The 24,352-nt window shown below is 40.7% G+C and overlaps 1 protein-coding gene across 1 annotated transcript in view; it reads right to left on the bottom strand.

The window, feature by feature from the left end:
- The window catches only part of antxr2a (ANTXR cell adhesion molecule 2a), a 205,167-nt gene that overhangs the window by 87,057 nt on the left and 93,758 nt on the right, over positions 1-24,352 (bottom strand). The window contains exons 13-16 of the mRNA XM_055640235.1: positions 16,911-16,952; positions 15,942-16,037; positions 12,836-13,000; positions 11,265-11,345 (exon numbers count right to left, since the gene is read on the bottom strand). Of these exons, the coding sequence (XP_055496210.1) occupies positions 11,265-11,345; positions 12,836-13,000; positions 15,942-16,037; positions 16,911-16,952 (384 nt within the window). The remainder of the gene's footprint in view (positions 1-11,264; positions 11,346-12,835; positions 13,001-15,941; positions 16,038-16,910; positions 16,953-24,352) is intronic.

Genomic DNA, 24,352 nt, shown 5'->3' with positions numbered 1-24,352 from the left:
ACTATGTTGAGCACAAAGGAACTATTTTAGAAACTGTTCATTTAAGTTTTTAATGAAACTCAGGATATTTTAAGAATTAAAGATGAAGAAAGTAAAACAGCTGAACAATCAGCTCTTACTTTTATCAGAATCAACCTTGTGCTTATTGATGGAGAATGTGTTCTGCATTATGTAATTCCTATGAAATTATGTTGTTTTGATAAACTTACTCCATCAATGACAGGAATAATGTTTTGTCCTTAATATGACATTGTCAAGGCATCGTGTCTATTAATATTATAATATGAATGCACACATTAAAACCCTTTTTTATGAATCATCTTCCCCAGAAAGTATTTCCAAGGCATACATTACAAAGCTGTATTCAGAGACTAGGTAAGTCTTTGTTTACTTCTGAAAAGGTTTCAGAACAAAGATGGCTAACTCTCATAAATTAATATATTTACTGCAAAATTACTGGGGGGCTTAAGTTATGTTAATAAAGAGATCTTTATTAATGGGAAAACTGGTCACACAATAGTATATCCCTTCAGGTCTTATGTCACTATCATTTTTATTATCCTTTTCCTATGTCATTTGGAATCAGTGGCAATGAATCTGGAGAATAGAAATGTTTTCTCCAGAAACAACAAATGAAAGCGAAACAGCAACTGACTTATTTGATATATCTAGCATATCCAAGTTATGGACATCAGGCCAAAACTGGCACTCGAGACGATATAAACAAAAGTCTTGTCTTTTAAAAGTAAACTAAATTAAAAAGTAAACTTTAATTAAAAGTAATATTTTTTTGAAGATTTCACTCATGAGTCTTGTAATGCTTTATACTGGCAAGTGGTAGTTTCACAAATCACTCCAATGTGCTTCATATCAAGACTAGTCACTGAGAATTTTAAAACCACTTTCTCTGTGAACAATTTTACATTTTATTTGAATGAAGTGATTCAGGACAAGGACAGAATAAATAATTGTGCATGGGTAGTCATATAATATTCAAAGGCCATCAGTGCAGTAACCAAATGTATTAAAGCAGCACACCAATTGCTGGTAATTGATGAGTTATATCTGTCACCTGGTATAAGCCATAGGCAAATGTGAAAGACTTTGCTGGTGATTTAATGTTAATCAAAATTTTTGTTTGTGAATATTTGAATTCTGTTGTTTTCATAACAATGTACCAATGAGAGAAAGAAGCCTTTAGTATCGCGCACCAACCACCAACCTGGACACACTGCAGCAGAGCCACTGTCGTGCCGCTGCCGATCGGAACGCCTGTTGATGTTTAGTAGAGTGTTAATTTGTTCATGATATATGTATTTTTATTTCTATTTATTTTTAATGCACACTGAATGGACACTGGTTGAGCAACGTTTTTTTTGTTTCCTCTGGGTATGTGAATACTCAGGAAATGACAATAAAGATATACAATACAATAGTCACCCTGTGTCACCGACTACATGACTGTACGACCACAGTATGTCAGGCTACAGAGCTGTGTCTCGGACATGGTAGTCAGCAACACAGGGGCCCCACAGGGATGGTCCTGTCTCCCTTCCTGTTCACCATCTACATCTTCAGATATAACTCAGACTCCTGCCACCCGCAGAAGTTTTCAGATGACTCTACAACTGTGGGCTGCATCAGTGAGGGGAAGGAAGCCGAATACAGAAGTGTAGTCAACAACTTTGTTGAGTGGCGTGGGCTGAATCACCTGCAGCCACAGACCACAGACAAGACTAAGGAGTTAGTGGTGGACAATCACCACAGACAAGACTAAAGTGGACTTTAGGAGGAGAGGAACACCTCTGTATCCTGCCTCCATCAATGGTGTGGATGTGCAGTTTACCAGGGAGTACAAATACAGTACCTTGGAGTGTACCTGGACTGGTCCAGGAATGCTGAGGACCTGTACAAGAAGGGACAGAGCTGGCTGTACATTTTGAGAAGGCTCCGCTCCTTCAATGTCTGAAGATGCTGCAGATGTTCCACCAATCGGTGGTAGCCGGTGTCATCTTCTTCGCTGTTGTGTTCTGGGGCAGCAGGGCGAAGGTCGAGGACGCTAATAGAATTAACAAACTCATCAAGAAGGCTGTCTCCATCCTGGGGGCAGAGTTGGTATCATGGGAGGTGGTCTTGGAGGGGAGGATTCTCCTCAAACTGCAGACCATCCTGGACAATACAGCTCATGCCCTCCATGACACACAGGTCAACCTGAGGAGTACCTTCAGCAACAGACTGGTTCCACCAAGATGCAGGACAGAACGCCATAGGAGATCTTGCTTCCCTGTGGTTATCAAACTTTACCACTCCTCCCCCTTCTGTCGTGGAGTAGACCGACTCCCCTCCCCAATCTTTGCACAAATAAAGTTATATCGTATCATATCGTATTGCATTTCAGCTAGTGTAGGAATGTACCCCACAATGCTCCAATACTTTCATAATGTTCTTTCCTTCTACATTGTATCCAAATATCTCGCTCCCCTTCCAACCATTGTCTTTACCCACCATGCAAAAAGATAAAGTGGGTCATGATCCTTTGTAGAGAAAACTAAGCAAGTTGTATGACTTGACATATTACAGCAATCAGTTAGCATTAGGGTTGTTAAGGGAGCTAGAAGAATATTTTTCATAAATCAAGGATTAAAATATATTTTTTAAAGTGGTAATTAGGTTACCAGATAGATAAAATTAGATAACCCAAGGACATCTACATGGAATAACGCTTTTTGCGGATATGTGAGGATTTGCTATGGGACACCAACTACAGGTAACAGTTCTTCAATGTCATCTCAGTACTGATTTGAAGTACATTATAGAAAAGCATGACACTATCAATGCACAGAGCCTTTTATTTTATAGAGGATAGTATGCCTTCACAGGAAATGACCCATTACCACATTTTTAAAAATGGGGTAACGGAGCATTTAAATGAGGAATTTGAATTTGAATGTTTGAATGAGGAAGTTTGCAATTTCACAAGAAAGCAGCTAAAACTTCCTGCAGCATGATGTTTTTTTTTTTAATGTTTGAAAAAATGGAAAGATGCGGGATCTTAAAGATGGCTGTAAGCTGTGTGATAAAAAATAAGCTTAGGAAATTATTGATTCTATTATTATTATCTATAGTTATCAAATGAAGTTGGTTGATCAATCTTTTTTCATAAGCAGCCCCCTATTATCTACATAAGAGACAGACAGAATTATAGCAAGAGGATTTGAGTATAAGAGTAAGGAGGTCCTACTGCAGTTGTACAGGGCCCTGGTGAGACCACACCTGGAGTATTGTGTGCAGTTTTGGTCTCCTAATTTGAGGAAGGACATTCTTGCTATTGAGGGAATGCAGCGTAGGTTCACCAGGTTAATTAACGTAATGGCAGGACTGATATATGATGAAAGAATGGATCAACAGGGCTTATATTCACTGGAATTTAGAAGGATGAGAGTGGATCTTATGGAATCATAAACTTCTAAGGGATTGGACGGTCTAGATGCAGGAAAAATGTTCCCCATGTTGGCTGAGTCTAGAACCAGGGATCACAGTTTAAGAATAAGAGGTAGGCCTGCGATGAGGAAAAACGTTTTCACCCAGAGAGTTGTGAATCTGTGTAATTCTCTGCCACAGAAGGCAGTGGAGGCCAATTCACTGGATGTTTTCAAGAGAGTTAGGTACGGGTCTTGGGGCTCACGGAATCAAGGGGTGTGGGGAGAAGGCAGAAACGGGCTACTGATTTTGGATGATCAACCAATGGCGATGCTGGTTCGAAGGGCCGAATGGCCTACTCCTGCACCTATATTCTCTGTTTCTATGTGGTTTGTTTATTCTTTAAAGCCAGCTGGGAAACTACCATACCTCACTATTAATTCCATTCTCTGCTTGTCGAAATAATAGATCTTAAGAAATGTGACCTATCTGAAATTATTGTAATCAATCTTAAATTAATTTACACGGAGCCCCATATGAGCACAAATATACCATACAACACTGTAGAAATAATAAAAGATAAGCTATGCTCATAAATTCCAAAGTCAATTTCACACTATGTGTATAGAAATGTAATATAGTTTAATTTAGAGCTGGAAACAAGCTCTTTGGCCCACAGAGTCCGTGCCAATCAATGATCACCTGTACCCAAGTTCTATCCTACACACTACGGATAATTTAAGGAAGCCAATTAACCTATAAACCTGCTCGTCTTTAAAATGTGGGAGGAAACCAGAGTACCCAGAGAAAACACGTGGTCACAGGGAGAACGTACAAACTCCGTACAGGCAGCACCCATATTCAGTATCAAACCCGGGCCGTTGGCACTGTAGGGCAGCAACACCACTGCTGCGCTACTCTGTATCTGCAAATTATTGAAACAATTACTGACACTTTGACTATATTCCAGCCACACTATCCTTCACAGCAGCATTGGATTATGGTTTTAAGATTAACCTGAACAACAAAGGAATTGAGTTTAACTTTTGGTTGTCCAACTGGCTGAGATTCCACAAGGAATGTATCTGCAAAATGTTATAGCCCATAGCACAATGGAATGAAATCATCAAGGCACCCAACTCAATAGGTTTCTTGATGCAGTACGTCAGGCAGTTATTCATCAACTACCGCTCTTATTCAACATTACCATCCCTACCAAACTTATCATCATACTTAAGAAAACTGGGTCTCTGCTCATCCCTATGTAATCGAATTCTCAACTTCCTCATGGGCAGGCACAATCAGCATGATTTAGCAACAACACTTCCTCCAATCATCAACACTAGAGCACCTCAAGGTTGTGTGCCCATTCCCGTGTTCTACTCTCTCCACACCCAAGACTGTATAGCCGGACGCAGCACCAAAGTCATCTTTAAATTGGTAGATGATACGAATATTGTTGGATGCATTTTGGATAATGATGTCAGTGTATTGATAATCTGATAGAATACTGCCAGAACAACAATTATGCTCTCAATGTTAGCAAAAACAAAGAAAATTCATCAACGTTTCTACTTCCTTGGAAGGTTGAGGAGACTTGGTATGTCGCTGAGTATCAAATTTCTATAGGTATGCGATAGAGAGCATACTGACTGGTTGAATCGCATTCTGGTTCAGTAACTTGTCCAGGGATGAAATGGGCTAGAGAGTGGGAGATAGTGCCTGGTCTATCATGGGTATGACCTTCCCACCAGTGAAGGGATCTGTTGGAGATGATGCCTCAAAAAGGCAGCCAAAATCATCAACAACCTAAACCGCCCTGGCTACCTCAATCACATACCATCTACTAGCATCGGGAGGGTAAAGAAGTCCAAACACCATGACCACTAGGCTCAGGAAAAGCTACTTCCCAGCAATTATCAAATTCTTGAATACCACAAAGCACTAGCCTCAGCAACTCTGATTTTCTATGGACTGTACCTTTGGTTGCACTATGGACTTTGGTTTTTTCACTATTGTGGTTACCATAATCTTAATTTATGGTATTTTCAATTAATATATAATATCTCTGTGTTATCGCATTTAAAGGCCTGCTAAGCTGTAGCAAGTAAGAATTTCATTGTCATGTTTTCGGTGCATACAACAATTGAACACTCTTGACAGTAGATAGACACAAAAAGCTGGAGTAAAAACTGGGTCAGACGGCATCTCTGGATAGGAGGAATGGGTGACAATTCAGGTTGAGACCCTTCTGCAGTGCAAACTAGCATCTGCAGTTCTTTCCTCCACTCTTGACCAGAGGTCAGGTTCAAGTCTGGGCAGCTTGCAGCAAGACCCAGCAGTAAAAAGCAATGGAGAGATTGCAGGAAGAGGGTTGGATAAACTCAGCATGGGGGAGACTGCGAAGGCTGCAGACTTACTTAGACCAAGCAACAGCTTCACTCAGTCCAATTCTAAATAGCAATCGGATTCCGATGCTCCAGGACCCCGATTTATATATTAAAAACAAAACCTGCTGATTGTAACAAGGTGTTTTGACAATCCAGCTGTAATTCTCTAGAAAAGGGACAGTGGGCAATATGTCACCATTAAGGTCGAGTCAATCCAATAGCCAATTCAAAATTGATTATCTGGATTGTGTAATCTGTTTGATAAATGAAATAACTTTTGGACTCCATTAAATGGTGCCTCCATTTAATGTTAAATTAAGAAACTGCCTAATTTATTCAGATGGAAAATAAACTTTTCCTGGCATTATTTAAGGAGTGACATGAACATTTCTGAATACCTAGCATACTCTCTTCAACTCCTATCACCAAAACATCTCACTGTAGCCATCTGTGGGCACAGAATGTGGTATCGGAATAGAAGGAGTAAAAATACAGATTAAACAATATTTGTCCAATTGAATGATAGAACAAACCCAAGGAGTAGAATGGTTTATTCCATGTTTCTGTATTGGTGAGATACTGACCCTGAACGATGGTTGCTAGAATTATAATTCTTCAGAATTCTAATGGAATTCTTAGCAGAATGTGGAACTATATAAATACAAATACTCTTGATAAAGCAATCCAAAGCAACAGATATCCGAGAATGGACACAACAGAATGGAGATGCTGGATTCTTGAGCAAACCAAACTGCTGGAGGAACTCAGTGGTCAGGCAGCATCTGCGGATGGAAATGGACAGATGACATTTCAAGTCAGAACCCTTCTTCAGACTCAAGAAGGATTCTCACCCAAAATGTTGTCTGTGCAATTTTCCCCACTGATTTTGTCCAGCAGTTTGATATTTTTGGTACCGAAACCGAAACTGTTAATGTAAGCATACAACGATACCAATCATGGCCAAGGACATTCTCAGTGAGAATATTTTGATGGTAATGTACTAATTAATTATTAAAATATTCATATTTCCAGCAGAAGGAATGTGTAATGTTTCTTATTAGTCTTTTGCAGAAAGATAAACTTCTGTAAAATATCATTTAACTTCTGCAATTACCAACAACTGATGAAATCACAGTGGGTCTTGAGTTATTGACAGTTAATAAAACATAATCCCAATTTTCAAATTCAGAAGTATCTATTAAAAGTATCTATTATAAATCTATTAAAGTAAAAACTGTAACTTTTCTTCATAGGGATAAATAAAGTGATCTTATTTACATGACTGAAAATTCTAGATTAATTCCAAATTGTAGATGTATTAATGTAAAATGTTGCAGAGTGAAACACAGTGATGTTAGAGCAGTATAAACTCCTAGATGTTAATGCCAGTTTAAATTGAGATCTGTAATAAATAGATTAGTCAGCCTGGTTCAAATAGACTGAGTGAAATCCATGATGGTCTGCAGCTGGACATACCAACATTCCATTTACTTGACAAGCATCTGACCCCTGAGTGTGCAGCATGTACACATGTTTGCTGGATACATGAAAGCAGTTGCTTATTGTAAGGTATCAAGTGAGGCATTGAACAATTTTATTTTTCATGAAAACAATGTTTCCAATTACATAGTGGAAGGTCTTTAAATTCACAGAATTGATTTCAAAATCTGATGGCTGTTTTGCACGTCCCTCTTTCCAGCCTCAACTTTCATCAGAGTAAATTGATTATTTGAAGCATAAATTTAAAATCACCAAAACAAAATGAAGGGAAGGCGTCAAAGAATATGTCAGGTATAAAAATTCCTCACCAAATATTTTAGTGGAATTATTAATTCTACTGAAAAAAGGAACATTTATTTGAAGCTAAATATTTGATAGAAGAAAATTTGAGATATAAGAATGGAACCGGGATCTGCGTTATGTTGGGAAAACAGTAACCAAAAAACCCAAAAAAAACTGGGCCCCATTTGTATAGTTCTATCACATAGGAAATTGTAAAGTAGGATGTTCTTATTACCTGGTCGCCATATGCCCATTAGGTCTACACCAGTCAGGCAGATCGCATTTAGTCTGGATTGGCATCATGGTGGGCACCACAAACATCATGGGCTGAAGAGCATATTTCAGTGCTGTATTGTTCAATGTTTTATATCCTTCTTATTTCCTTATAACCTATTCTCTCTCACATGCCCATTCATATCCCATAATGCTCTTGCCACTAACCTACTCTAGAAGGTAATTTATATGTCAATTGACATATCAATCATATTCAATGAATATTTTTAAGGCAGAGATAGATAGATTCTTGATTAGTACGGGTGTCGGGGATTATGGGGAGAAGGCAGGAGAATGGGGTTAGGAGAGAAGGATAGATCAGCCACGATTGAATGGCGGAGTACACTTGATGGGCCTAATGGCCTAATTCTGCTCCTATCACTTATCACCGTATGACCTAATCAGCAGGTCTTTTGAATATGGGAAAAAACAGAGCGCTAATGGGAAGCTCACATGATCACAGGGAGGGCATTCAAGCTCCACACCAGGAGCTGCAGGGGTCAAGATTAAACCCAAGCTATGGAGGCAAGAGACAGTAATGCCATGTCACCCATGGATGAGGTAACTCTCATACGGAGAGGGGTTAGGATTGAGACCAAAATAAAATTGTGCAAATCAATTCTCGAATGAGCAACTACTTTTAATTAACTTCGAAAGAACGTCTTCTTATGATTAATTTGTTTGCAGCCATCTAATGACAAAGAGGGAACTGGCGCGAGGGGGGGGGGGGGGGTTTGTAACTTTCTAAGTGCCCTCTATGGGTGACTATTTGCATACTTTGGCAAGGTATGCAAGCAAAGAATTTCACTGTGACTTATCACATGTGACAATAAAGTATTCTACTCGATGCTATTCTATTATTTAAGGTTAAGTGTAGGAATTTAATTTATGAGGAAAAATACATGATCAATGGCTCTCATCACTGGAGTTCTGCTTTTATGTTCAGCAAAATGGATGGAAAATTGTGTGGATTTTCATTAATTCATAGATGACAACCAATAATGCTCTTCCCAGCATTTTTATACACAAAACAGAGTGGGGAAATTCGTGATTATTAACAAAGAAAATACCACAAATCAAGAACTTGCAAAGAGAACCAGTATTTCATTACTTTACCAATTACACCCTAAGCTCTGTGACAAAGGAAGAGTATAAAGACTACAACGTTTCTCAATATGTTTGTTGTTTCATGTTGGCACTGATGGTTCAGATGATGTTTCACTAAACCTGTGCTCCCAGAAGAGAATGCAGTGGTCAGAGAATGCCAGTGTTGCAGCTCCATCTTCATTCTATAGTCCCATTAACCATAATGACATATTTTTAACGTAAAAAAATATTGAACAAACTCTCTTGCTGCAAATTGTCACACAATTAATATTTATCTCAGTCATTTGAAATATATATCCAATGTGATTATTTTGTTAAACACACTTTTGTGCACAGTGATTTACAGTGCCCTCCATAATGTCTGGGACAAGGACCCATCATTTATTTATTTGCCTCTGTGCTCCACAATTTGAAATTTGAAATAGAAAAAAAACATGTGGTTAAAGTGCACATCGTCAGATTTTAATAAAGGGCATTTTTATACATTTTGGTTTCACCATGTAGAAATTACAGCAGTGTTTATTCATTATCCCCCTATTTTAGGGCACCATAATGTTTGGGACACAGCAATGTCATGTAAATGAAGGTAGTCATGTTTAGTATTTTGTTGCAGATCCTTTGCACGCAATGACTGCTTGAAGTCTGCGATTCATGGACATCACCGGTTGCTGGGTGGCTTCTCTGGCCAGGCCTGTATTGCAGCCATCTTTAGCTTATGCTTGTTTTGGAGGCTAGTCCCGTTCAGTTTTCTCTTCAGCATATAAAAGGCATGCTCAATTGGGTACAGATCGGGTGATTAACATGGCCACTCAAGAATTGACCATTTTTTTAGCTTTGAGAAACTCCTTTGTTGCTTTAGCAGTATATTTGGAATCATTGTCTTGCTGTAGAATGAACCGCCAGCCAATGAGTATTGAGCCATTTGTTTGAACTTGAACAGATACATGTGTCTAAACACTTCAGAATTCATTATGTTACTACCATCAGCAGGTGTATCATTAATGAAGATAAGTGAGCCAGTACCTTCAGCAGCCATACATGCCCAGGCCATAACACCCCCACCACCGTGTTTCACAGATGAGGTGGTATGCTTTGGATTTTGGGCATTTCCTTCTCTCCCCCATACTTTGCTCTTGCCATCTCTGGTACAAGTTAACCTTCATCTCATCTGTCCACAAGACCTTTTTCCAGAACTGTGGTTGGCTTTTTAAGTACTTCTTGGCAAACTGTAACCTGGCCATCCTATTTTTGTGGCTAACCAGTGGTTTGCATCTTGCAGTGTAGCTTCTGTATTTCTGTTCATGAAGTCTTCTGTGGACAATGGTCATTGGGGATTTTTCTTTATTATAGAGAGAATTCTTCTGTCATCAGCTGTGGAGGTCTTCCATGACCTGCCAGTCCCTTTGCGATTAGTAAGCTCACCAGTGCTCTCTTTCATCTTAATGATGTTCCAAAAAGTTGATTTTGGTAAGCCTAAGGTTTGGTTGATGTCTAACAATTTTATTCTTGTTCCTCAGTCTCATAATGGCTTCTTTGACTTACATTGGCCTTTGGTCCTCGTGTTGATAAACAATAATAAAAGTTTCCAAAGGTGATGGAAAGACTGGAGGAAAGACTGGGTGCTGAGAGCTCTCTTATACCTGCATCAAGGAGGCAATTAAACACACCTGAGCAATTACTAACGCCTGTGAAGCCATGTGTCCCAAACATTATGGTGCCGTGAAATGGGGTGACTATATATAACCACAGTTGTAATTTCTGCATGGTGAAACCAAAATATATAAAAATACCCTTTAATAAAATCTGATATGTGGGCTTTAACCACATGCTTTTTTTCCATTACAAATCTCAAATTGTGGAGTACAGAGGAAAATAAATAAATGATGGGTCTTTGTCCGAAACATTATGGAGGCACTGTATTCTCTTTGCACTGAACTTAGCATGATTCATATGGAATACAATTATTTTTCATTCGAATTCCAAGCACAGTAATAAAATCATCTGCCATTTCTTGAGTTCTTAAAAGTTGGGCATGGTTGCATGTAATATTATTTTCAAAGAATCATCACAAAAGTAGGTTATTGACATTTAAATATTTTTCATGCAATCTATAAAGAAGTGTTGATAAACAATAGAAAATTATTTTCCAGACAAATGGATATCAAAGGGATCAGTTTGAAAAGAACTACAAATAAATCAATTGGCTATAATGGACATATAAATAGAAAAAGCACCAAATAAAATGTATTTAAATGAACGTTTTCATCTCCCAAGAAAGAATTTGAATGATACCTCATCACCACTTTGTGGTCGCATCAAAGAAACTCGATCATATTGCCGTCTCAGCAGTGCCCACAATGCGTCAAGTCTACCCTATAATTTGAAAAGATACCATAAACATATGAAGCTCAGCTATTATTTTCTGATACAAAAACAATAGAATCCAATGTATTTTTTAAGCTAGCCTATTTGAGAGCCCACATTAAATCACATTTATACATTTTCATTGACACGTTTTAATGTTGTATTCCCATGTTTGTGCTTCTTTTCACAAAATCGTACTGCAAATATTCCCAATTATAGGTCCCATTTTTCTTGTTGGCCTAACTAATCATCTTGACTTATATTGAACGTTAGTCTTTGGACCATGTCAAGAGTATAATAGAATAATAATTTTGGATGAGAATGCGCAAAGGCATGATAAGTAAGTTTGCAGATGACGCTAAAGGCGGAGGTATAATAGTGAAGATAGTTCACGGGAATTACAGAGGGATCTTGATAGGCTGGGCAAGTGCGCCAAAGAATGGTTAATGGAGTTTAATTCAGATAAGTGTGAGGTATTGTATTTTTGGAAGTAAAGCAAGGGCAGGACCTTCACAGTGAACCGTAGTGGTGTCACATTTTGGCATGTTTGCCTTCATCAGTCAGGGAATTGACTATAGACATTGGAATGTTATGTTACAGTTGTACAAGACGTCGGTGAGGCCGCACTTTGAGTATTATGTTCAGTTTTGGTCACCCTGCTATAGGAAAGATGGCATTAAGCTGAAAAGAATACAGAAAAGATTATGAAGATGTTGCCAGGACTCGAGGGTGTAAGCTATAGGAAAATGGTGGGCAGACATTGACTTTATTCCTTAAAATGTGGGGTGCTCAGGGGCTTTCTGAATGGTGTGTATAAAATCTTAAGGGCTTCCATACAGTGAATGCATAGAGACTCTTCACAGGGTATGGTAATATATAATATGGCATAGGTTTAAGGAGAAAAAGGAAATATTTTAAAATAATTTGAAGGGCAACTGTTTCACAGTGTGATAGGTATATGAAACAAGCTGCCAGACGAACTAAGTGGGAAGAATGCAAATGCTGATTTATACTGAAGGTAGAAACAAAGTGCTGGAATAATGCAGCAGGTCAGGCAGCATCTCTGGAGCAAAAGGATGGGAGACATTTTGGATCCGGACCCTGGGTCCCAATCCGAAACGTCACCCATCCTTTTTGTCCAGAGATGCCTCCTGACCCGCTGAATTACTCAGGCTTTGTGTCTATTGCCCGAGGAAGTAGGTGAGGTAAGTACAATAACAATATTTAAAACACATTTGGACAGGTACATGGTTTGGAAAACATTTGGAGGGATATAGGCCAAATGCAGCCAAACACGACAAGATTAGATGGGACATCTTGGTCAGCATGGACGAATTTGGTCGATGTGCCTATTTTCATGCTGTTTGATTCTAATTACTTAAGAATTCAAGTAATGAGGCCAAAAGCATTTGATCTTAGAAATCTTATTAAGAATTTTTATACATGTTGATGTAAAGTATGTTTTCTTATCGAATGGAATGTGCATGATGAGCAATTACCTTAATTGGATCATACCACTTTAGTTGAGTTTGAGCCGACGGGGGTGGTTTGGGCCGCCTTGGTGTAATAAGTTCCTCTTCACCCTCTGGGACAGTAACAACAGCATTTCTGGCCATTTCTAACCTTGCTCCTTCTTCAGTTGATCCCCTATCTCCCCACTTGACCTAGAGGAACAAAAACAGTAACACGCAATTCGCAATTTCAAATACACCAGAAGAGACAGCATAGAAAAATGGTAAGTGCACCCAGTCAATGATGTAAGTGAATTGTGAATTAAAGTTCATCAGAAGGTAGGCATTGTCTTACAGGTCTTAAAGACTGTCATAAATTGTCTTAAACACCACTCAGAGGTCTTTACACAACAAAGTTTATATTAACAAATTTAGCATCATGTAATGATATTCTTGAACCTTAAGGTTCATTATTAGTTATTTTTTAGAAATAACGTGCATTTATTTGATCTCAGACCGAGGTTTCATTTTGCTTAAATCATTGGAAGAAATTAAGATAAATATACAGATCTCTCCTAATATATAAAATTACATGAATAAAGATTTACACCACACAAGAAATGGTTTAATTTCTCCCTTTCTTCTCTGCAGATCCTCTCAAGCTCTGTCAGGTTGGATGGGGAGCGTCGACGCACAGCTATTTTCAGGTCCCTCCAGAGATATTCAATCGGGTTCAAGTCCGGGATCTGGCTGGGCCACTCAAGGACATTCACAGACTTGTCACGAAGCCACTCCTGCGTTGTCTTAGCTGCGTGCTTAAGGTCATTGTCCTGTTGGAAGGTGAACCTCTGCCCCAGTCTGAGGTCCAGAACGCTCTGGAGCAGGTTTACATCAAGGATCTCTGGACTTTGCTCCGTTCATCTTTCCCTCGATCCTGACTAGCCTCCCAGTTCCCGCCATGCTTCACCGTAGGTATGGTATTTGCCAGGTGATGAGCGGTGCCTGGTTTCCTCCAGACATAACACTTGGCATTCAGGCCAAAGAGTTCAATCTTGGTTTCATCAGACCAGAGAATCTTGTTTAGGTGCCTTTTGGCAAACTCCAAGTAGGCTATCATGTGTCTTTTACTGAGGAGTGGCTTCCGGCTGGCCACTCTAGCCTAAAGGCCTGATTGCTGGAGTGCTGCAGATATAGTTGACCTTCTGGTATTTTCTCCCAACTTCACAGAGGAACTCTGGAGCTCTGTCAGAGTGACCATCGGGTTCTTCGTCACCTCTCTGACCAAGGCCCTTCTCCCCCGATTGCTCAGTTTGGCCTAGCGGCCAGCTCTATGAAGAGTCCTAGTGGTTTCAAAGTCTCCAACCCATCAGACTCTTGAATTCCATATAATGTGCCACCACTATTATCTATTTTATCTTTTTATCTGCTTTATCCTTTTGTTATTTTATGTTGCACAGTGAGCCAGATGCAACAAAATTTCATTCAGACTTGCATTTGTTGGTGTATTTTTGAATGACAATAAAGTCTTTGATTTATTGAGTTCCTTTTAAGAATGACGGAGGCAACTGTGCTCTTCGGGACCTGCAATGCTGCAGAAATTGTTTTATATCCTTCCCCAAATCTGTGCCTCGACACAATCCTATCTCCGAGGTCTACGGACAATTCCTTTGTCTTCATGTTAGTCATTGTTAGTCCTTGCTGCATTGTTAGTCCTTGCTGTCTCCTCCCCTTCCTCAGCCCCCCTGCTGTCTCCTCCCATCCCCCAGCCTTCTGGCTACTCCTCCTTTTCCCTTTCTTATCCCCACCCACCCCCGCCCCCGATCAGTCTGAAGAAGGGTTTCGGCCCGAAACGTTGCCTATTTCCTTCGCTCCATAGATGCTGCTGCACCCGCTGAGTTTCTCCAGCTTTTTTGTGTAACCTTTGTCTTCATGGCTTGGTTTTTGCTCTGATATGCTCTGTCATCTGCGGAACATTATATAGACAGGTGTGTGCCTTTCCAAATCATGTCCAATCAATTTAATTTACCACTGGTGGACTCCAATCAAGTTGTAGAAACATCTCAAGGATAATCAATGGAAACAGGATGAATCTAAGCTCAATTTTGAGTGTCATAGCAAAGGGTCTGATTACTTTTGTAAATGTGATATTTCAGTTATTTCTTTTCAATTACTTTGCAAACATTTCTAAACACCTGTTTTCACTTTTATATTATGAGGTATTGTATGTAGTTTGATGATTAAAAAAATTAATTTAATCTATTTTAGAATAAGGCTGTAACATAACAAAATGTGGAAAAAGTGAAGTGGTCTGAATACTTTCTGAATGCACTGTATCTTTAATTTTACTTTATCGGACTTTATCTTGCACCAAATGCTGTACCCTTTATCCGTTATCTGTGCACTGTGTACATTTTGATTGTACTCATATTCTTTTCTTTGACTGGACAGCACACAAACAAAAGCTTTTCATTGTCCATTGGTACACATGACAATAATAAACTAAAGAATTCCGATAGATGGAAAAGGACGATGATATTCCATGGCCCTTTGTGGCCCAGGGCCCCACCACTGGGCTGGGTCAATAGATCAGGAGGTCTGTGAGCTGCAGTTAGTTACTCACAGACCACTCGATGCTTAAAGTGGGCTCTCCACACATCTATTTTCAAATGTACAGTATGGAAAGTCACTGTCGTTCACTCATACTTCACTACTTTTAGGATGAAGCATGCCTCACTGAACATTGAGTTATTTATAACGGTTCAAATCATACATTTTTGATTCAAATTCTGTAACTCAATACTCAATGCAAGCCAGCCTGTGCAGGAAGTATCTCAAGAAAATGAAACCATCTGAATCTTAACGGGAAGTGCAACAGGGGATTATTGTGACAGGAAATTGAGCAAGCATTTCAAAATAAATGTTAAAAACCCCATGTGCACAATTTCTGCATAAAACAAATGTAAATACGTCCAATTTACAGATGTTCTTTGCAAATATTCATAGTAGCCCAATCCCAAATTCTTTGATGGAACATGGAGATTCTCAGTGGGCTGCTGGAAGTTACACAATTTATCCATCACAGTACAATCCTAGACATCTCAAGCCAATGCGTATGATTAGAATTGCTTTAGTGTCAGTGAATTTAATAAAATACCTCCATTCTTTTTATTCCACCAACACCTCTGCCACCATAGTATGAAGCATCAACAGTTGGCCACTTCTTTTTTCGCTCTGCATCAGGTGTCAGTTCCTGCGATGAATTAATTGGTATTTACAAGTTATGATTTGGTTTGCAGCAAATAACTGCACTGAAATATTTATACACATTTTCCTTCTGCTTTGTACCAGACACGTAATGATTCAAAACATCATTCTGCAAGGGCACATTCAATGTACCGGAAAACAGGGGGATGCTGTTCACTGACTGCACACCTCGCGTTGTTTTTAATGTAATGGAAAGTAAAATTGAAGGGGATGCAATGAGTGTCAGATGTTTCACGTGTAGAAAGTCTATTGCATTAATAATACATCTGAATTGGCACACTAAATCTATTGCTCCAGGTCAAAATGGTACTTTGTGAATTTAATTTTAACCATATAATTAACCATTTAATTTAACCATATAACCATTTAATTCCTCACAATTAAAGGCCATTCATTTAGGGAGGAGATGAGGAGGAATTTCTTTAGTCAGAGGGTGGTGAAACTGTGGAATTCTTTGCCACAGAAGGCTGTGGAGGCCATGTCAGTGGATATATTTAAGGCAGTGATAGATCGATTCTTGATCAGTATGGGTGTCAGGGGTGATGGGGAGAAGGCAGGAGAATGGGGTTAGGAGAGAGAGATAGATCAGCCATGATTGAATGGCATCGTAGACTTGATGGGCCGAATGGCTTAATTCAGCTTGTTGATCTTATCAAGATTTATTTGAAAATATTTACCTATGAATCAAAATAAATGTAATCTTCAAAAAATGATTTGTATTTGTCCAACTTTTCTACTGTGGCTTAACCGATGAGATTTATGCAAAGTGATTTGATAAAGCCATTAAATAATTTTGCCCTTTTAATATCTCCACTATTTTTCAATAACATAACTTTCACACATCAAAATATTCACATACCTCTTTCGGAGGAGGTGGAGGCGGAGGTGGATCTTTTATGACCTAGAATCAAATCACAAACAAATTTATATGATTTGCATAACTGCGATAAAATAAAACATCACATTGAAAAATATTCAATTTCTAGTACCTGTACTTGATGTCTTTTCACTGATTGCCAACTGGTCAATGTTTTTCAGTGACAATTAATTCCCAAGACTATGTGCAACATAGCACCTAATCTCTTCCTGACAGATGCAGTTCATGTATCTATTCATTAACTCTTCCCACAATAACGTCAGACGTCTATTCAAAAATATCAAGCAGATCTTACTGTTTGTTATCTATGAACTGCTAACACTTGTAATAATCATCATGCTTTCTTCTGGACCTATTCTGACAAGGAATATGTTCTGAAAACAAAAATAATAAACTAGTCATAAGCACTGACTCTCATCTCATACTGCAGATGCCAGCTCGAAATATATAGTTCATTAATGAAGCCTTCCTACTAAATGTACAAAAAAAAATTCATATAAATTCCTTTGCTCACTTTCCTTCAAATTTACTATTTTTATTCCACAAGATCTCCAAAAAAGCTTGTGATAAAAAAACATAGTATGCTTCAGCCTTTAAAGGGCCTGTCCCACTAACGCGACTTTTCAACGACTGTCTTCGACCTTCAAGCTCGAGGGCACTCGCCCAAAAAACCTCAAGCTGTATCGACCGTCAGCGATGAAACCGCGAGCCGGATCGACCGTCTACACACACACATCGCAAAGGGGGGGGGGGGGGGGGGGGGGGGGGGGGGGGGAAGGGGGGGGGGGGAGACGGAGTGGGGGAGAAGGAGTGGAGACACTTTTAAGAAGCCAGACAACATTTAATAAAGTTTATCGGACATTTAACATTAACGGTTGGTTTACTTCCTTTTTTTTTCAACGAGCTTTACCTTCGACTACCTTCGATTGCCTTTGATTACCTACGATAGCATTACGACCTACTATGACCTACCTCGACTAAACCTACGAGTAAAAAAATATTGATTTTTTTCCATGGCGACCTTTTTTTATTCGCGGGCATTTTTCAACCTCCTAAAAAAAAAACAGCGCAACCTAACAGGCCTCGAGTACATGGGGACTACTCTCGAGCATGAAGGAGAGTTACAAAGGCCTCCTAGGACCTCATGTCGACCATGCTGCAAGTATAAGTCAAGGGAAACTCTTTTAAACGCGAATTAGGACCCCGCAGTGGGACAGGCCCTTATCATTATCAATGTTCGCAAGAGTATATGTTTTGACATCAAGCCAATTATGCCAACATCATGATAGATAATAACATTATTGATCGAAGATCAAAGATCTTATAGAAGTGAAGAATGCCTGGCTACACACACACCTTCCTTCACCAGCTCGTTATACAGGTGGGGGACAGGGCAAGCGGGTGAGTGAAATTCACACGGTGCAAAGCCAATGTGATACAGACTTACACCGCGATGAACAGGAAGGTTGGCGCTGTAATTAAGACGCCTAAAGCACAATGTATGATAAGTCCTTTAAAAGAGGGGGGGAAGGGGGGAGAAGGAGGGAGAAGGAGTGGAGACAACTTTTAAATAGCCAGAGATACACGGCTGTGAAACTCGGCGGACATTTAACATTACCGGTCGGTTATCCTTGGTTCTGAAAACTACTGCTTACGTTTTTTTTCCCAATGAGCCAATGAAATTCATCGGTCAGCACCGGCTACAACCTACGAGAACCTTTGACCTCCTGGCGACCCACCTACGGCACGAGAATTCTCGCTACTCTCCATGGCAGCTTCATTCTGGTCGCCACTAATTTTAACATGTTGAAAGATTTGTGGCGACCATAATGAAGCTGCGACTAGTTCCCAGAATGCGGGAACTCCTCACGACCATGAAGGCGACTCCCCGGCAACCACCCGCGGATATGTGGCGACTATGTGGAGACTGCAGAGTCTCCTAAAAAGTCCCCTAAGTGGGACAGGCCTATTAGGCTCTGGAGCTGAAGAATATCAGATGTAAGGAGGGCCCAGGGCATGATGGAATCTGAAAACAAGGGTGTGACCTTTAAAACTGAGATGTTGCTTAACCTAGAGCCAGTCTAATTCAGAAAGTGCAGGGCAGGTGAGATAACAGTATGATGCATTTTACTTTGTAGGCATCTGAGTTTAGTATGACCTCAGGTTTATGAAGGTAGGAGGAAAGGAGGCCAGCCAAGAATACATTGGAATCATCAATTCTGGGACCCATAAAGGAGCCAGTCAACACTAGCAAGGGCAGAAATGGTGTTGTTATTGTGAGAAACACAGATGATTTCAATGATGGAACAACATAGAAACATAGAAAAATAGGTGCAGGAGTAGGTCATTCGGCCCTTCGAGCCTGCATCATTCAATATGATCATGGCTGATCATCCAACTCAGTATCCTGTACCTGCCCTCTCTCCATACCCCTGATCCCTTTAGCCACAAGGGCCACATCTAACCCTCTTAAATATAGCCAATGAACTGGCCTCAACTACCTTCTGTGGCAGAGAATTCCAAAGATTCACCACTCTCTGTGTGAAAAATGATTTTCTCATCTCGGTCCTAAAAGATTTCCCCCTTATCCTTAAACTGTTACCCCTTGTTCTGAACTTCCCCAGCATCGGGAATAATCTTCCTGCATCTAGCCTGTCCAACCCCTTAAGAATTTTGTACGTTTCTATAAGATCCCCCCTCAATCTTCTAAATTCTAGCGTATATGTAGAGAGAGTAGCGAGAAATATATGGTCAGAGCTCATTTCAAAGTCACAAAATATTAAACCAGGCCCAGTTAGTGACAGGAAGGCATTGAATGAGGGTGATGTGATCAAGCCTGCCAGAGGCGAGGGAAATAAGAGGAGCATTAGATGATATTTTCTTCAAGGATTATGATCATATAGTCCCTTCCCAAGACCACGCCTGGTCTATTCAGAACATCTGACTGGATCTCACCTATTCGGCATTTGCTCCCTCATAGCTGAGCCCGAACCAAAATTAAACCTAATATTTACTTTACCTGGCAGTAGAGGTTTATCCTTCCTGATCTCTCCACAACTTTTGGTAACTGAACAAAATTCACCACGTGCTGTCCTCCAGACTATTCTAGCTTGATCTTACTATTACAGATCCAGTCATTTCATTTGAGCCAAGACTTTTCTTTACATACGCAACCTAACAAACTTGATTCTAAAGATAGATACAAAAAGTTGGAGTAACTCAGCGGGTCAGGCAGCATTTCTGGGGAAAATTAATTGGTGATGTTTTGGATCAAGACCCTTCTTCAGGCCTGGTCTCAACCCGAAACATCACCTATTCCTTTTATCCAGAGATGCTGCCTGAGTTACTCCAGCATTTTGTGTCTATCTTCAGTTTAAACCAGCATCTGCAGTTCCATACTAAAAACTTAATTCTACCTCTTCACTGTTTCCTTTAACAGTTCCAATGCCAGATAGTAGTCAAATATCTTCCCAAATCGCCACATAAAATGTTAAGAAGACTAAGGCCACTGTCTTTAACTCCCTCCACAAACTATTTAGTTGCTAAAACCTGTACCTTTGCTGTCCACGTCCTGATTTGATTCCTCTAACAGTATTCTAATTGGCTTTGCACCATTTATTCTGCAACCTGCAACTAACTGGTACTCTAGCCCACCATTCTATCAATTCTGGTTCTCAATATTAATGCATAATTTCACTAATTTGCAATTCTCATCTTTATGTTTAAATTTCGGCATGGCTTTGTTTTTTCTATCATAACAACTTCCAGAAGTCTCCATTCCAACCCTTAAAAGTATTCATTGACTTGGCCTCCACAGCCTTCTGTGGCAAAGAATTACAGATTCACCACCCTTTGACAAAATAAATTTGTCCTCATCTCCTTCCAAAAAGAATGCCCTTCCTTAACCTCATCTCCTTCCAAAAATAAATCTCAGGATATGACTTCTAGTCCTAGACTCTCCCACTAGTGGAAACATCCTTTCCACATCCAAATGAATACTATTGATTTAAGGGCCTGTCCCACTTGGCCGTCATTTGCACGCCATTTACGTGACCTGCTCGCGTGTAGGTAGCGCATGGTTAGGGGCGCATGGAGTGGTGTGGAGGAGTGTGGAGTGGCGTGGAGGAGTGTGTATTTCATCCAGAACGAAACCTTTGCGCGCCACCGGCCTGTCGTGTAACTGACGGCCAAAGTGGGACAGGCCCAAGACCCTGGTGCGGTGCAACGTCTCACCTCCAACAGCAGCAGAATCAGGCAAACAATCGCCGAACTCGGCCTGGGGCTCACAGCCGTTGCAGATCTGGATCGGCCCCCACTCCTACTCCCAGAGCGGGGCCAAGACGATTGGAGATAGACACAAAATGCAGGAGTAACTCAGCGGGATTGGCAGATTCTCAGGAGAGAAGCAATGGGTGACATTTCGGGTCAAGACCCTTCTTCAGACTGAAGAAGAGTCTCGACCCGAAACATCATCCATTCCTTCTCTCCAGAGATGCTGCTGGTCCCGTTGAGTTACTCCTGCATTTTGTGTCCATCTTCAAATGACGTCACTCGCTCCAGACGGCTGTGCAGCCGCATGATGATGCGCGTCAGTCACTACCGGCCTGTCATGTAAATGACGGCCCAAGTGGGACAGGCCCTTAACTATCTATGCTACTTACATTCTCATTCAAATCATTAACATTTATGATAAGCAAGTGGGTTTGAATATTAATCCCTGGGGCACATCACTGGACATAGGCCACCAATTTATATCATTTAACAGAAGTTGCGACTTGTTTTTTTTTAATAGGAAAGTCAATTCTGCAACATTAATCTCATCAAATAATAAACCAAAAGCACTAGGTTTATTTTTTGCTTTTGTAATATTTCGATAACAAAGATGATCTAAAATGTCTCTCATCATTTTTGTTCATTGGAAAGTAGATCATTTAGGCATTATAATGTCGACATTGTTTTGAATGTTTTACATTTTCATCGCTTTGATCTCTCCATGTTAGTATGAGAGACCACAGTGTGAAGAATCTATATATTTGACGCTCTCATTCAGTGACAGGAAATGTCTACACCATCAAAATGAAACACTAACCTAGAGCATCTCAGAACACACAGCAAAATGTAACAAACAAGAACTCATTGTCAAAACCTTTTTCAGAATTTATCTTTTGCTCAAGACAGGAGTTGTGAGCGATGTTCATGTTCTGATAAAGAAAACAGAAGCAAAGTATCTCGGAAACAATTACTATTGGAAACTATTTCTCTTTATCTAGCTGCTAAAAGTTTTTTTTTTTCAGATATTGTCAAAAGCAACTGCGATTCAAGATGTTCTGCGAACAAGCAGTTCTATTGCACTTGGGTTCAGCTGATATTACTTCCTTCCTTAATCTCGGCAATCTGGTGTAAACACAAAAATAAATTCTGTGCCTGCACTGGCTGTCTACGAGATAGAATTACTTAAAATTTAGATCAGCTACAAGATGTGCATTCTAAATATTAATCCAAGACTAGAACTAAAAGATAGCAACAAACAAACTTCTAATAATACAGTGGTAGAGAGTAATGGCCCTGTCTCACGGTGCGAGCCCACCCACGAGTGATCCCGAGTGAAAGGAAAAAACACTCGTGGTTGTCTACGAAATTCCAAGTTTATGTTCACGAGTTTAAACGAGTTCCCAGGTGTATGTCTAAGTTTGCCGTTTACTTCTCATTTCTTTCTGCGATGTACCAAGTTCCTCTCCCCAGTTACCAAGTTCCTCTCCCGAGTTACTCTTGAGCCAACCATGAATGAAGGCCTGTTTTAAGTATCAAATAGAGGAGCTGGACAGCATCTCATACAGTAAGTATATTCTGCTTCAGTATTGAAAGTTATTCAATTTCAGAACTTAAAAAAAACTAGGCAGGATCTAGGCCCTGCACTCGCTGCCATCGTGCAACAAGGAGGCGTGGCGGCGAAGTCTATCCATCCTGCGGCTTTGAGTTAGACATGATTGACATGATCTACAAAGGAAAATGCGCACCGTTCAGTGCCAGAGCTAGGCTGGGATCATTCTCTGCTCTCATCTCTCTCTTTCTATATGTGCATTAGCAGGGGGAAGAGTGGTGTACCTCGCTGGGGCACAAGACCTCTGCCGCCTGCCCCTTGCAGCCATCAACTTGTTTGTTCCTTTGTTGCGCCTCATCTGCCTTGTTCCCATCCCAGCCCTGCCCCCAGCTCTCTGCCCCATTCTCTTGGAAATGTTGCTTCCGCCGCTGTAATGAGGAGGGGTCCGGACGGGATGACTTGTCCAAAATTCTGCTGCGTCTTTGTGTTACTCCAGCACCGTGTGTGCACTTTTTGTCAACCAGCATCTGCCCTTTCTCGTGCAAGACATTATTTGTATCTGTGGAAGTTGATTGTCGCTCCCTTAAGTTGCCCCGGGGGTCGGGACGGGACTGGAGTTGGGGGAGAGAAAGAGAAGGGGGGGGGGGGGGGGGGGGGTGACTTAGTACCGGAGACAAGTGTAGGAGAGGTGTACTGACTGTGTGGGCAGACACTTTGGTAGTGATTTCCCACCAGTCTCAAAAGCCTCCGTGTCTCCCTGCCCCTGGGATAGCAGGGGACGATCAATCTTTAGCATCAGAAACAGCGGGCAGGCGACAATCACACGCCGTAACGCTAGATAGAACATGCACTATTGTAGTCTCCTTTGCATGTCAGTGTTTCTGTCTTTCTCCATCTCATTGTTGGCCCTGTGTGTCGCCACCCACACCCCCACCCCTCTGCTTCCCGGCCATGGGTGTGACCCCTTCCCTCCCCTCTCCAGCTCCCCACCCATTGCACCGGGCGCGGGAGCTTCGCACCGTCTTCACGTCGGCGACGCCAGCAGGACAGTGCCAGTCCCCCCGGGGCAGGTGCTCGGGGGCTCTCTCCTAGCGTAGCCCCAGACCGGGGGGGGGGGGGAATGGGAGTCACGGGGAGTTTAGAAAACTATCCCGCATACATTCCAAGAAATCCTCTTCCTCAGCACCCCAGCCAATTTGATTCACCCAATCTATATGTAGATTTAAGTCACCCATTATAACTGTTTTACCTTTGTTGCACGCATTTCTAATTTCCTGTTTGATGCCATCCTCAACTCCACTACTACTGTTAGGTGGCCTGTACACAACTCCCACTAGCGTTTTCTGCCCCAGTGTTTCGCAGCTCTACCCATATCGATTCCAAATCCTCTAAGCTAATGTCCTTCCTTTCTATTGCGTTAATCTCCTCTCTAACCAGCAACGCTACCCCACCTCCTTTCTCCTTTTCTTTCTCTCTATCCCTCCTGAATATTGAACATCCCTGGATGTTCAGCTCCCAGCCTTGGTCACCCTGGAGCTAAGTCTCCATGATCCGAACTATATCACATTCATTAATAACTATCTGCACATTCAACTCATTCACC

The sequence above is a fragment of the Leucoraja erinacea genome, chromosome 1, assembly GCF_028641065.1.
Source record: "Leucoraja erinacea ecotype New England chromosome 1, Leri_hhj_1, whole genome shotgun sequence".
NCBI classification, from domain to species: Eukaryota; Metazoa; Chordata; class Chondrichthyes; order Rajiformes; family Rajidae; genus Leucoraja; species Leucoraja erinaceus.
Note: the sequence above shows the minus strand (reverse complement) of the source record. Positions and strands in the feature narration are given on the sequence as shown.